A 12535-nucleotide genomic window follows, 5' to 3' on the forward strand; every position below is an offset into this window, starting at 1 on the left:
CCCTAAATCTAATCCTGCACTACACCTATTAAAATTTAAACATAATATTTTTTTTAAAAAATTTTGGCCCCCCAAAACTCAAGGCCCAGGGCCATCGCCCAGGATGGCCCTCCTCCAGGGCCGGGCCTGTCTCCAATCGAGAATCGCATGTCCCGGCCCTTACCAAAATCTCACATATGGACTTTAACATGTCGGAAATCGAACATCCCAACTTACCAGAATCATACATCCAGTCTTCAACTAATCAAAAATCGAATATCCTGACTGGGGTTAGTCAATCCAGTACACTCGATAATAAGGTTAGATCACAGAACTTCTAACTTTAATATATTTATTATTTATTAAAATTTAGATTTCACCATTGGTGCCAACTATACCAACAATAATATTCTTGTTTTTTAAAAAAAAATTAAAAAAAAACAAATCAAATGTTACGTAATTTTTTAATAGTTTCTATGGACTAGTAGGGTACAAGTCAAAAGTTTTTGGGTACGATGAAACTCATAAGAGTGAAATCAACTTATTATATCTAATTTGGATCGATTCTAACTTGCCTAAGTCCATTAATAAATTTTGAACAAAACTTATTAATAATTTAAATACTTTTAAAATCCTAAAACTTTAGCATAACAAAATCAGTAAAAAAAGTTATTGAAGTGAATACCTTATATATATATATATATATATATATATATATATATATATATATATATATATATATATATATATATATATATAATTCAAAAAATTAAAGGAATCTATAGAATCAAATCTTTTGATATTCCACCTTTAGATCTGTTTTCACCAAAGTAGCAAGGTATTTTTTTTCTTATTTTATTTTTTTTCCTTTTTAGTTTTGTTTTATTTTCCCCTTTTTCTCTTATAATTAGCTATTAAAATATTAAAAAAAAATTGTATTTTTTAAACTTTTATTAATGTTCTTTTGTAATCTTTACCTTTTTTTTTTGTTTTTATTAAGGTCTAAAATTTAAAAAAATGGAAAAAAAATTAGAGAAGCATCAAAAGTGAAATGACGGAAATTTAGCAAGTTATTAATGACTTTGAGTTAAAATTAATTTCAAAAACTAAAAATATAAACAAATTTAGGGAACAAGTATAATGATATAAAATTAGAAAAAAATTAAGCTTTTAAGGCCATTAATCATTTCTAATCAAAACTCATTAATAATTTATTTTTTAAAATATATATATATATAACATTTTAATTAGATATTAATTAGAATTTTTTTAATTATTATTAATTTGGTATACTTTTTTATTTTAATTTAGCTGTAAAATAAGTAAAAATATGTCAGCACAAAGGTGTGCTTTTTTGGATAAAAATTAAGAAGTGGAGCCCTCTGTTAATTTCAAAATCCTGCGTGCGCCTACGGTAGAATGTGGTAATTATTTGGCTAAATTATTTTAATATTTAAAAACAAACGTCCTCTTAATTTCTATCTATTTCTAGAATAAAAAAAAATGAGAATAAAAGGGTCTTCCTCCTGGCTTCTCTCTCTCTTTCAGTACGATCGATGTACAGACGTAGGACGGCGGTCAAAGGGCGGATCTTCTGGTCCCAAAATCCCTGGTCCGCACAATTGCTATAAAACTCCCCTCACGTGCCAAACACGTGCCACGCTCCAACGCCAAAAGCCAAACGCCCTAGCCTCGCGATTTCCTTCTCCAGCGTCGAAGCCCTAGCCTCCTCCGCAGCCAAAGCCCTCGTCGCTTGCGGCCTCCCTCCGAAGCCGTCACCCTCCCGCGACCTCCCTCCAGCGCCGCCTCCCTCCCTCCGACCTCCATCGCCGCCTCCTCCCAGAGTCGGGGACCTCCAGCGCCGCCCTCGTCGCCTGCGGCCTCCCGTCCTCCACCTCCTGCCGACCTCCAGCGCCACCTCTTGTTTTGTTTCCAGCAAACCTATTTTGGTATTCTCCAGCGGCCTCCATCCTTGCCTCTCTCGACGCGAAAAAGCCCTAGCCTCCCTCCAGCTACCTCCCCCGTCTCCACTCTGAAGGTTTTGTAATTTTTTTTCCTCGGGCTGCTTTCGCTACTTTTTCTTTTCTTTTCCTTCTTGGATTTCATCTTCTATCTTCGCTTACTGACCCTTGTTCTTGCTATTGAATTGAGAAGGCGCAGGCTCTCGCACTCGCACCCTATCTGTTGCTGAAATCAATGTTTGTTTGCGACCTGTGGATCCTTCTTTGAATTGTTCTGCAGCAGATGTTGAAGAAGAGGAGTGGGCTAGGATTTACCTTTGTTTTCTTTGCTAAAGATTTGTTTTTGACAGTAGATTAATTACTCTTTCTTGGTAAAGTCTTTAGAATTCTTATGAGATTCGATATCCTTGTAAAATATTAAAAATATTGTTATTTAGTTTGTTTGTATGAGTAGATGTTTCCGATTTAATTGCTACAAATTACGACATTTCCATAATACTTGTATCGATTTGCAGGTGATTATTATACAAAATGTAGTAGAAATTCATGTTCATGAAAATTACTAATACTACTTACTAAACTGGATGTTTTTGTCAAACTTATGATGCTTAGATCAGACATTTCATGAAAATATGCATCTACGAATAATCTAGATGACAAGTTAACAACAGTTAGTACTTAAAAAAGAAATCTTTTATTTGAACTTCATCAAAAGCATGTTTCAAATCCTTATTCTATGGCATAGCCTCATTGAATTCAGCATTGATACAAGAGTAAATATAGTCTAAATTATGATGCCACTGAAATTATTGAAGGAAAGAACTGACTCTTTCAGACATTTAACTAAAAAAGCACAACAAATGCGATACCGCATGACATAGTACAGAGTGTGAGTCTCCTTCAACCTTTAATCACCTGCAAATCGATACAAGTATTATGGAAATGTCGTAATTTGTAGCAATTAAATCGGAAACATCTACTCGTACAAACAAACTAAATAACAATATTTTTAATATTTTACAAGGATATCGAATCTCATAAGAATTCTAAAGACTTTACCAAGAAAGAGTAATTAATCTACCCCCACCGTCAAAAACAAATCTTTAGCAAAGAAAACAAAGGTAAATCCTAGCCCACTCCTCTTCTTCGACATCTGCTGCAGAACAATTCAAAGAAGGATCCACAGGTCGCAAACGAACATTGATTTCAGTGACAGATAGGGCGCGAGAGCCCGCGCCTTCTCAATTCAATAACAAGAACAAGGGTCAGTAAGCGAAGATAGAAGATGAAATCCAAGAAGGAAAAAAAAAAACAAAAAGTAGCGAAAGCAGGTTGAGAAAAAAAAATTACAAAACCTTCAGAGTGGAGACGGTGGAGGTAGCTGGAGGGAGGCTAGGGCAGGTCGTTGGAGAATACCAAAATAGGTTTGCTAGAAACAAAACAGGAGGCGGCGCTGGAGGTCGGCAGGAGGTGGAGGACGGGAGGCCGCAGGCAACGAGGCGGCGCTGGAGGTCCCCGACGCTGGGAGGAGGCGGCGATGGAGATCGAAGGGAGGGAGGCGGCGCTGGAGGTCGGAGGGAGGGAGGCGGAGCTGGAGGGAGGTCGCGGGAGGGAGACGGCTTCGGAGGGAGGCCGCAGGCGACGAGGGCTTTGGCTGCGGAGGAGGCTAGGGCTTCGACGCTGGAGAAGGAAATCGCAAGACTAGGGCGTTTGGCTTTTGGACGTTGGAGCGTGACACGTGTTTGGCACGTGAGGGGAGTTTTATTGCAATTGTGCGGACCAGGGGTGGACCAGGGATTTTGGGACCAGAAGATCCCTCCCGGGTAATGTCCGGCTCCAAAAGATCCTTCCTTGCAGATTTCAACTGCTGTGCCGCGAGGGATTCGCGCTGACTCTGATTTCGCCTTTTGTTCGATCTTCTCGGTGGAAAGTTTCTAGAGATCGATCGCATTCGAGATCTCCACCGGAGGTCCTACCGAGGTCTGTCTGTTTACTCCCCTTTTTGCTGATCGAGCAGTGAAATTCCGAAAAAAAGTGTTTTTGTTTCCAGTCTGCTTTCCTGATCGCGAGAATCGATCCGATCCGAGCAGCGACGATCGGGAAAAGGCGATTCCTTGAACGTAAAATCTCTGGTTCTTCTTCTGTATTTTGTAATATTAACCTACAAGTTCGCATGACCGATGTAAGAAATTTAGCTCGCAGTTCTTGCAGAGTAATGAATGAGCTTTAGGGTTGCTGTAAATGGCATCGTTAGTCCCGGGCGTCCTTATCAAGCTCCTGCAGCATATGAATACTGATGTGAAGATTGCCGGAGAGCACCGTTCATCCCTTCTTCAAGTCGTGAGTATTGTGCCTGCTCTTTCTGGAAGTGATCTCTTCGCCAACCAAGGGTTTTATCTCAAGGTCTCTGATTCTTCCCATGCAACATTTGTTTCCCTGCCCGACCAGCACAATGACCTTATCTTAAGTGATAAGATCCAACTCGGTCAATTCATTCATGTCGATCGCCTCGAGGCAGGCTCTCCGGTTCCCACTCTTAAGGGTGTGAGGCCTCTTCCTGGTCGTCACCCCTGTGTTGGCAACCCTGAGGATCTTGCCGCCACTAGTTCTCTTTGTAATTTTCTCGCCATGGACAAACTGAAGCCACTCGACGACTCAAAGAACAGCAATAACACATCTACAGAGAATAATAACACACAGGAAGCAGAAAGAAGGATCTCGCTTACTAAGTCTAGGTCTCTGCTCTTGAAACTACCAGTCAATGGCAAATTGGACAAGAAGGGCACGAGTGCCGGATCAAGATCAACCAACTCAAGGTTATTACCTTCATCTCCGAGCTGTGTCTATTCTTTGCCTGCATCTTTTGGGAATTTCTCTAGCGAGATTAAGAGGCAAGCAAAAGCTAAAGGAGTACAGAAGCCGGCATCATCATCAAGAGTGAGTCTGTTGGAGAAGGCAGCTTCGATGTTGAAAGGAACATCTGCTGGTAGGAAGTCTACTTCAGCAAATTTCCTAGCTCCAACCATTGAATTAGGACCCAAAGCTTTGAGAAAGAACTGGGAAGAGAATCTGGACACGAAGGTTAGAGATTGTTCAACCTCAAAAAATTCCAAAGCTACAACAAAATCTGAATTTAGAAGTGCTTCTGTGAGTTCAATATCTAACTCAATATAAATTGCTCTTCTGTTGTGTACCTTGAGCTGCTGTCATTCACTATAACTATGATTACAATGCTCAATGGCATGTAAATAGCTACTTTGATATCAGAGTTTAGAATGATTATTCTTCATTTTGGTCACTTAGCATTAATTTTCTGATTCACAGATCCCTGGACGGAAATCATCAAAAAATGAGAAATCTTTACCTAAGGAGGATAGCAAGATTCAAGCTCCTGCAGCTGCAGAGGATTCCGGTAAAACAACTAAACAGAGTCCTGTTAACATTCCAAGTCTTGGTAACTTGGTGAAGATCGAAACAACTAAAAGAAAGTGGACAGATGGTGGTGTTCCATGGCAGTCACTTCCATCGTCTCTAGCAAAACTGGGGAAGGTAGGATAAACATTTTATAGTAGCTTCTAAGAGGTCATGGGACATGAATCATTGTAAATCTCAGGAGCTCTTCAAGCATAGGGATGCAGCGCAACAGGCTGCTGTAGAGGCTTTGCAAGAAGCTTCTGTCGCAGAGAGCTTGATCCGTTGCTTAAGGTAAACGAATTCTACTGTGCATTTTTTTGCTTGTGAAAGGTGAATCGAGTTAATCAGAGTGCTGCTTACTGGGCTTTGCCGTGTACGCAGCATGTATGCGGAGGTCAGTGGCAGTGCCAAGGAAGAAAATCCGCAGCCGGCCGTGGAGCAGTTTCTGGCCTTCGATTCCTCCCTATCGCGTGCCGCGAGCGTTGCGGACTCTCTCTCCAAGTTCAGGTCTCAATTGGTAGCTGGAACCTCGTCGGACGCAGCAGCCGCTGGCCAAGTTAAAGAAGAAGCACTAAAAATCTCCACCAGGAACCGCCGCCGCGCCGCTGCCTGGGTCGACGCCGGCCTCGCCACTGAGCTCTCCCACTTCTCCCTCTACAACCGCAGGAACCCCTCCGCGGCCTCTTCTGCGACGGTGGCGACTGTCGTACTCGAGGTTGTGTCGAAGACTTCCCCGGCAGCGGCGTCTGCGACCTCCAAGGCCTGGCTCCAGTCGAAATCGAGGTTGTCCGCGGCGCCGTTGGGCAATGGGAAGACGCGGGGGCTGGCGCCACCGTCGTCGCTGCTAGAATGGGAGCGCGGCAGAGGGCTGGAAGAGGGGGCGGAGTTGGCGCGAGCGCTGAAGGAGAACGCGCAGTCATGGTTCCTGGCGTTCGCGGAGAGGTTCCTCGACGCGGACGCGGCCGCCCTGGTGCCGTCCGATCGGGAGCAGGTGGCCGCCATGCTGCCGCAGCTCAAGAAGGTGAACGACTGGCTGGAGGCGATCGACCAACAGAGGAAGGAGGGAGAGGCCGACTTGGAAGAGGACGCGGAGGAAGGCGAGGGTCCCACCGGCGTGCCGCCGGAGACGGTGGAGCGACTGCGGAAGAAGATCTACGAGTACCTCCTCACCCACGTTGAGTCAGCCGCCGTAGCGCTCGGCGGCACGGGCCCGGCCGCGGCGCCGCCCCAACCTGCCGCGGGGAGCGGAGGGCGACCGAGGCGGAAGGGATGACAGATCGGCAGGCGCCGGAATGATGAAGCCTTGAAACCTTTTTAGGTTCAATGCCTTTTTACTCTCCGAAGAAGGGCAGGTTAATCGCGGGTCGTCGGTCGACCGTAGAATGGGCGGAGTTTTTTTTCCGGAGGATAAATTGGAAATTGAAAAAAAAAAAAGATGAATTGTATAAAAGTTGAGATAATTTTCTTGTATTTATTTAGAATTGAGTTGCATTCAAATATTCCATATTAACGAATAGAACATAGTGTCTTGTCAATTGACACCTTATTAACCAAATCAATTATGAACCTCTCAAACCTATAAAGTTCGACAAATTGGCTAAAAAACGAAGCAACTTACTAAGGTCCCTATTAAGTGTCTTAGCATTCTAAGTTGAATTGAACTGTTGGATAATATTTCAGAATTTAATTACCGACCGGAGATAATTAGGATGCTCAGAATTGAAATTATAGAAAATAACTCAAATGTGGTTTGAGTTGATAATGTCAAGGTATCAATCTAGACTTGTTAGGTTGATTTGCAGGGTTCTCCAAGTGGTGTCTCCCTCACGTGCAAAGCGCGTGCACGCGCCCCAGCCCCAAAAACCTCTCTCGAACTCCAGCGTCGCTCAAGCCGAAGTCTTAAAAAACCCTAGCCTCTTTCTCGACATCCAATGCCTCCTCCGCAGCCGTCTCCCTCGCCTGCGACATCCCTCCGAAGTCGAGCCCCTCCCGTGACCTCCCTCCAGCGCCGCCTCCGCAAAAAGGCCCGTCCCTCTCGACGACCAGCGCCGCCTCCCTCCAGCACCGCCTCCACACAAAAGCCCTAGCCTCTCTCTCGACATCCAGCGCCTCCTCCCTCCCGCTGATTCCCTCGTCGCCTGCGGCCTACCTCGTCGCCTGCGGTCTACCTCATCACCGACCTCCAGCGCCTCCCTTGGCCCCTTGCCGCCTCCCTCCAGCATCGCCGATCCAGTGGCCTCCATCCAGCGTCGGGGACCTCCAGCAACCTCCCGTCCTCCACCTCCAGCGGCCTCTAGCGACCTCAAATTCCCTCGCTCTCGGGACCTAGAAGGATTCTAGCTGCCTCCATCATTCTCAGAAAGGTAATCATTTACATATTTTTTTAGTTGAACTATATAGAAAATGTGCCTTGAGCTCTGGTCTTTGCATGAGATTGTTGTTTCTTAGTTTTACCTCAGGATGATTGAGGTTTTTCAGTGATTAAATCTTTAACATTGTGTCTGATCACACTGATTGGAATTAAGAAGCATACTTCTAGGCTTCTAGCATTATGTTTGTCTTGTCATTTTAATAATGTTAAATTTTAGGTGATTGCATAGTGCGAAGACTCCACTAGAACTTTTGACAGAATGACAACATTGTTTTTGCATGTGGGTGTGTCATTCTTTTAGTTACATCAAACGTTGTTACACGACTTTCCTTTTCATGTGCTAGTTGCTAGTGTGATTATATTATCTATATTCATTGATGCCCCAGAGTGCATGCCTCTGGACTATTATACTCTTTTAGCTGAACAATAAAATCACTTTCATTCATGTAGAGTATGAAATTTACACTATCAAACTATATGAGTTGTCGCTTTTTTTAGACCAAAATTTGTTGGTTTTTTCAGCCGACTAAAAGTATTTATCATGGAGGGTGAATCTATGAGTTGTCGTCATTTGAATTTTGAAGAAAATGAAGCTAGTCAGGAATGTGACTTTGATGTTATTAATGAAGGTAATAAGATTCATATTAGGAATGTATAGAGTTTCAATATATCGAATTTTATTGAAAAAATTTATTTTTCTTTGTTTGTTTGATTTTATAGGCTTAAACATTGAAATAGATTTGGATATACCACAAATGGGATTGGAATTTGATACAGAAGAAGATGCATATCAATTTTATTTGGCATATGCTAAAAAAGTTGGATTTGGCATAAGGAGAGGTAAAATCCACAATGATAAATCGGGTAAATTACTTGATAGAGTTTTTTATTGTTGTGCCCAAGGCAAAAGAGAAAAAGACAAACGAGATCTTTATGTCAAAGCAAGTCGTGATGAAACTAGATTTTGTTGTGAGGCTAAAATGAAGATTAGCAATTGGAGAAAAAGCAAGTTTACTGTGGTGCAATTTGTTAAAGAACATAATCATTATCTCTCAAGTCCAAACAAAACTCACCTCTATAGAAGTCATAGAAATATATCTTTTTCTGCAGCGAAACAGATTGAGATTGCAAGTGATGTGGGAATCCTCCCAAAAGCATCTCATGATCTTATGGTGAGACAAGTAGGTGGGAGGGAGAATCTAGGATTTATTCCTGAGGATTAAAAAAACTACTTGCGATCCAAAAGAACAATAAATATGAGAGTTGGGGATACAGGGGGTGTATTGGAGTATTTGCAGAAAATGCAGTTTGATGATCCTAATTTTTTTTATGCTATTCAAGTTGATGAAGATGATTTGATTACAAATATTTTTTGGTCCGATGCTAAGATGAGAGCTGATTATGCTAATTTTGGAAATGTTGTTTGCTTTGCCACAACCTACAGAAAAAACAATGAAGGTCGACCAATTGCGTTGTTTGTGGGTGTTAATCATCATAAACAATCGATACTTTTTTGTGCTGCTTTATTATATGATGAAACTAGTTTGACTTTTGAATGGTTGTTTAATACATTAACTAAAGCTATGGGTGAGAAAAAACCAACTACTATTTTTACAGATCAAGATGCAGCAATGACTTAGCTTCTATATGGCCTGAAACACATCATCGTTTGTGTATTTGGCACATTTATCAAAATACTGTCATACATTTGAGTGGGGTTTTTTCTCAGTTTAGAGACTTTGCTAAAGATTTTGCCTCGTGTGTATATGATTTTGATGAAGAGGAAGATTTTATTTCAGCATGGAACATGATGTTGGCCAATTATACACTCGAAGACAATGATTGGTTGAGGTGCATGTATAACATAAATGAAAAGTGGGCTTTAGTATATGGACAACAAATGTTTTGTGCAGATATGACTACAACCCAAAGAAGTGAGAGCATGAATAGTATTGTGAAAAAAAATGTCACTTATAAACACAACTTTTTAGACTTCTTCAATCACTTCCAAAGACTCCTTGATGATCGTCATATGAGGAATTAAAAGCTGATTTCAGATCAAGTACAACTATTCCATATTTGATGTTTCCAATTGAGATTTTAAAGCATGCTAGTGAAATTTATACTCCTGTGGTATACAAGTGTTTTCAACAAGAGTGGTGCTTATCTCATGATTCTAGTCTTGAAATTTGTGAGGATGTTGATACATTTACAAAATATAAAGTTATTCCTCACAAAAAGAGAAACCATCATATAGTTACACTTGATAAGAAATCTGAAAAAATTAAGTGTAGTTGCAGAAAATATGAATTTGATGGAATTTTGTGTTCTCATATTCTGAAAATATTTACGTGGAATAATATCATGAAGATCCCAAGTCAGTATGTATTGAAAAGGTGGACAAGAAAAGCAAAAATTGGATATTTTGGAGTTAATGATTCAATTGCCAACAATGCTAGTTTGGATCCAAAAGTACTTCAAAACATGTGATACAAAGATTTGTGTGGGTTGAATGTTCAGTTGGTTACCAAGGCAGCAGAAAGAGATGACACTTACAAGGTTGTTAAAGATGTTATGTTGAGCTTGTGTAAGATGGTGGATGATAAGTTACAAGTTAATGAATCTAATATCCAACAATCAAAAGTGAGCCAAGAATCTTGGGAATTAGATTATGGTGAAGGGAACTCTACTGGAGTGAAAGGAATTAAAACCAAGAAGAAAACTGTCTCAGGTAAAAGGTTGAAAGGTGGGTTAGAGAAGAGTTCAAGGAAAAGAAAAGCATCGAGTAAAACAAATCAAGCTTCAACGATTGTAATGATTTTTACTCCATAACTTCCAAATTTTTATTTATTTAGTATTATTTGTTGTTAAATTTGAACAATGTATACACAGGGTGTAGATCAGACTATTTCCAGCATGGCCATTGTACAATATGACCGGATCAATCAGCAAGTTGGTATTTGTTTGACTTATCTTAATCTAAGAGAATTTATGTTATAACTATCTAAAACTATATTTTATGTTTTTTTGTTTTAGCCTATAAATTCCATGTCAACAATTGGTAGCTCCGTTGATAGTGTTAGTATGACCGAGACTCAATTCCCATCATTATTGGCATCACAACTTTCTCAGGTATTTATTTTTAATACAAGTTCATAATCTTTCATTAGAATTTAATACTGGATGGGTTTAATCAGTCCACAAATCGACTCGTATAAGAGATTTGGGTTCCAATCAGTGTGCACAAATTGCACAGTTGTGGCATCTGAAAGGTTTAATCAGTCCACAAATTGCACAGTTGTGGCATCTGAAAGGTTTAAATCTCTGAAAGGTATAAGAGATCTAATACTGGATGGGTTTAATCAGTCCACAAATTGCTTTACTTGATGGGCTTTATACTGCTTGCTACCTGGATTGGATCACAAATTGACTCGTATAAGATATTTGTGTTCTAATCCAGGTAGCAAGCAGTTGTGGCATCTGAAAGGTTTCTTTCTTAAAAGAAGCTTATCTAATTATTTCTTTAAGCTCCATTCCATGTTGAAATATAAAAAAATTCTTTTAATTTTTTTTTTGTTTCAGTATTGTTAATTTTTAATCTTAACTTCTATTTTGTCTATAACATGGCCTTGGAACATGTAATTAACTGAGGTGTCCAAGTCCTGGGAAAACTGGCAGTAAACATTATATTTGGGTCTATTTCTGGGACTTGAAGTCTCTGTATTTCAGGATGGGTTAAATGCTTTACTTGATGGGCTTTATAATGCTTTACTATTATAATGCTTTTGACTTGTTTTTGACTTGATAATGTTTTACTATTGTGTCATAGGTGCATCAACCATCTCATCTTGGTTAATTTCCGACAAATTACATGGAATAATGCTACAAAAGGTATGGTGACTTTTTTCCTTCGGTTTGGTGATTAAAGTGTATGTAATGCTATAATTTTAAGTTTTGTGTATTTTGTAGGTTTTTGTAAGCTGGAGATTTTTGATGGGCTAGATTTTGTGAAACTTATAGATGAAGAATCAAAATCGTGGTGGAGCTAGTTTGAGTTTACTTCTTTAGTGTTAAACTAAAGTTCATGTTGATTTGTTTGTAAAGATTTGGTTTGGTTGTCAGGATTTTAGTGTGAATGTATTGATGTGGGATGTGCATTTGATCTTGTGATGACATTTGATCTTGTGTGAAAAAACTATTGATGTATTAATATTTATAACTTTTTTGTCACCCAAAGTTGATATAGAAAATATCACCCATGGGAGATTGGTTCATTTGTCAACCCAAGTTTAAGGATCCATCCTTCATTAATCGGACACTCAGACTATTGAATCTTCCTCTCGAATAGTGCCATGAAGCCTTTCTCCAATCTGTTCCAGTTTTCATCATCGCCACAAATTCATCATAGCTTATTCGCCCATCCTAATTTAGATTTTGAATTTTGTTAAAAGAGAAGGGAGTTGACATTCAGAGGATAAAATATACCTTGTCAGTGTCAACTTCTTGTAAGATATCATTTGCTACATCCATGCTATCAGGAGCTCCATCTTCTGCTAGTGCCTCATGAAGCTCATTTGGCTCAATAAAGCCATTCCCATCTTTGTCAATGTTGCGTAAAGAGAGGGGCAACACCTCTCAACCTCTAAATCGCGGAAGAAGAGGAAGAGAGAAAAGAGATCGCACGGAGCAACAAGACAAAGACGCACAAAAGGAGCAAACACGTGGAAGGAGAAGAAGAAGAAGAAGAGAAAGAAGAAGAGTTACCGTGGTTCGGCGACCTACCTACTCCACAAAAAGGCCGAAGCTTTAT

At 40.3% G+C, this 12535-nt stretch overlaps 2 protein-coding genes and 1 long non-coding RNA gene across 10 annotated transcripts; 1 reads left to right on the forward strand and 2 right to left on the reverse strand.

The window, feature by feature from the left end:
• Nucleotides 1–2874: 2874 nt before the first annotated feature.
• Nucleotides 2875–4115, reverse strand: LOC122043605 (vegetative cell wall protein gp1-like). The gene is made up of 4 exons (XM_042604216.1): nucleotides 4106–4115; nucleotides 3917–3945; nucleotides 3296–3874; nucleotides 2875–3177 (listed from the first exon to the last, which is right to left on the reverse strand). The coding sequence occupies exons 1-4, from the start codon at nucleotides 4113–4115 to the stop codon at nucleotides 3109–3111; spliced, it is 687 nt and encodes a 228-aa protein (XP_042460150.1). The 3' UTR covers nucleotides 2875–3108.
• Nucleotides 3794–6842, forward strand: LOC122040983. Of its 8 annotated transcripts, none has more exons than XM_042600492.1 (6): nucleotides 3794–3920; nucleotides 3991–4060; nucleotides 4143–5087; nucleotides 5265–5489; nucleotides 5554–5645; nucleotides 5736–6842. In XM_042600492.1, exons 3-6 carry the CDS (start codon nucleotides 4182–4184, stop codon nucleotides 6625–6627), a joined length of 2115 nt encoding a protein of 704 aa, XP_042456426.1. In that variant the 5' UTR covers nucleotides 3794–3920; nucleotides 3991–4060; nucleotides 4143–4181; the 3' UTR covers nucleotides 6628–6842. The 8 variants fall into 8 exon arrangements, with proteins under 8 accessions (XP_042456426.1, XP_042456431.1, XP_042456430.1 ...); XM_042600497.1 differs by having other exon boundaries at nucleotides 3796–4060; nucleotides 4143–4280; nucleotides 4389–5087; XM_042600494.1 differs by having other exon boundaries at nucleotides 3798–4060; nucleotides 4152–5087.
• Nucleotides 6843–12115: 5273 nt separating this feature from the next.
• Nucleotides 12116–12323, reverse strand: LOC122039561. The gene is made up of 2 exons (XR_006128233.1): nucleotides 12211–12323; nucleotides 12116–12147 (listed from the first exon to the last, which is right to left on the reverse strand). It is a non-coding gene; the product is annotated as an uncharacterized LOC122039561 (long non-coding RNA).
• Between the last annotated feature and the right edge of the window lie 212 nt (nucleotides 12324–12535).

Source organism: Zingiber officinale, chromosome 2A (genome assembly GCF_018446385.1).
Source record: "Zingiber officinale cultivar Zhangliang chromosome 2A, Zo_v1.1, whole genome shotgun sequence".
In the NCBI taxonomy this organism is placed as follows: domain Eukaryota; kingdom Viridiplantae; phylum Streptophyta; class Magnoliopsida; order Zingiberales; family Zingiberaceae; genus Zingiber; species Zingiber officinale.

Excerpts from the sequence above, each read along its gene's own strand:
- LOC122043605 (XM_042604216.1), bottom strand. Across the intron at positions 3,875-3,916 it reads GAGTAAACAGACAGACCTCG|AAACTTTCCACCGAGAAGAT; the intron begins GTAGGACCTCCG and ends ATCGATCTCTAG. Across the intron at positions 3,178-3,295 it reads CCACCGTCTCCACTCTGAAG|GCGCGGGCTCTCGCGCCCTA; the intron begins GTTTTGTAATTT and ends TGAATTGAGAAG.
- LOC122040983 (XM_042600492.1), top strand. The coding sequence starts at position 4,182 with ATGGCATCGTTAGTCCCGGGCGTCCTTATCAAGCTCCTGCAGCATATG. Across the intron at positions 5,088-5,264 it reads CTGAATTTAGAAGTGCTTCT|ATCCCTGGACGGAAATCATC; the intron begins GTGAGTTCAATA and ends TCTGATTCACAG. Across the intron at positions 5,490-5,553 it reads CTCTAGCAAAACTGGGGAAG|GAGCTCTTCAAGCATAGGGA; the intron begins GTAGGATAAACA and ends TGTAAATCTCAG.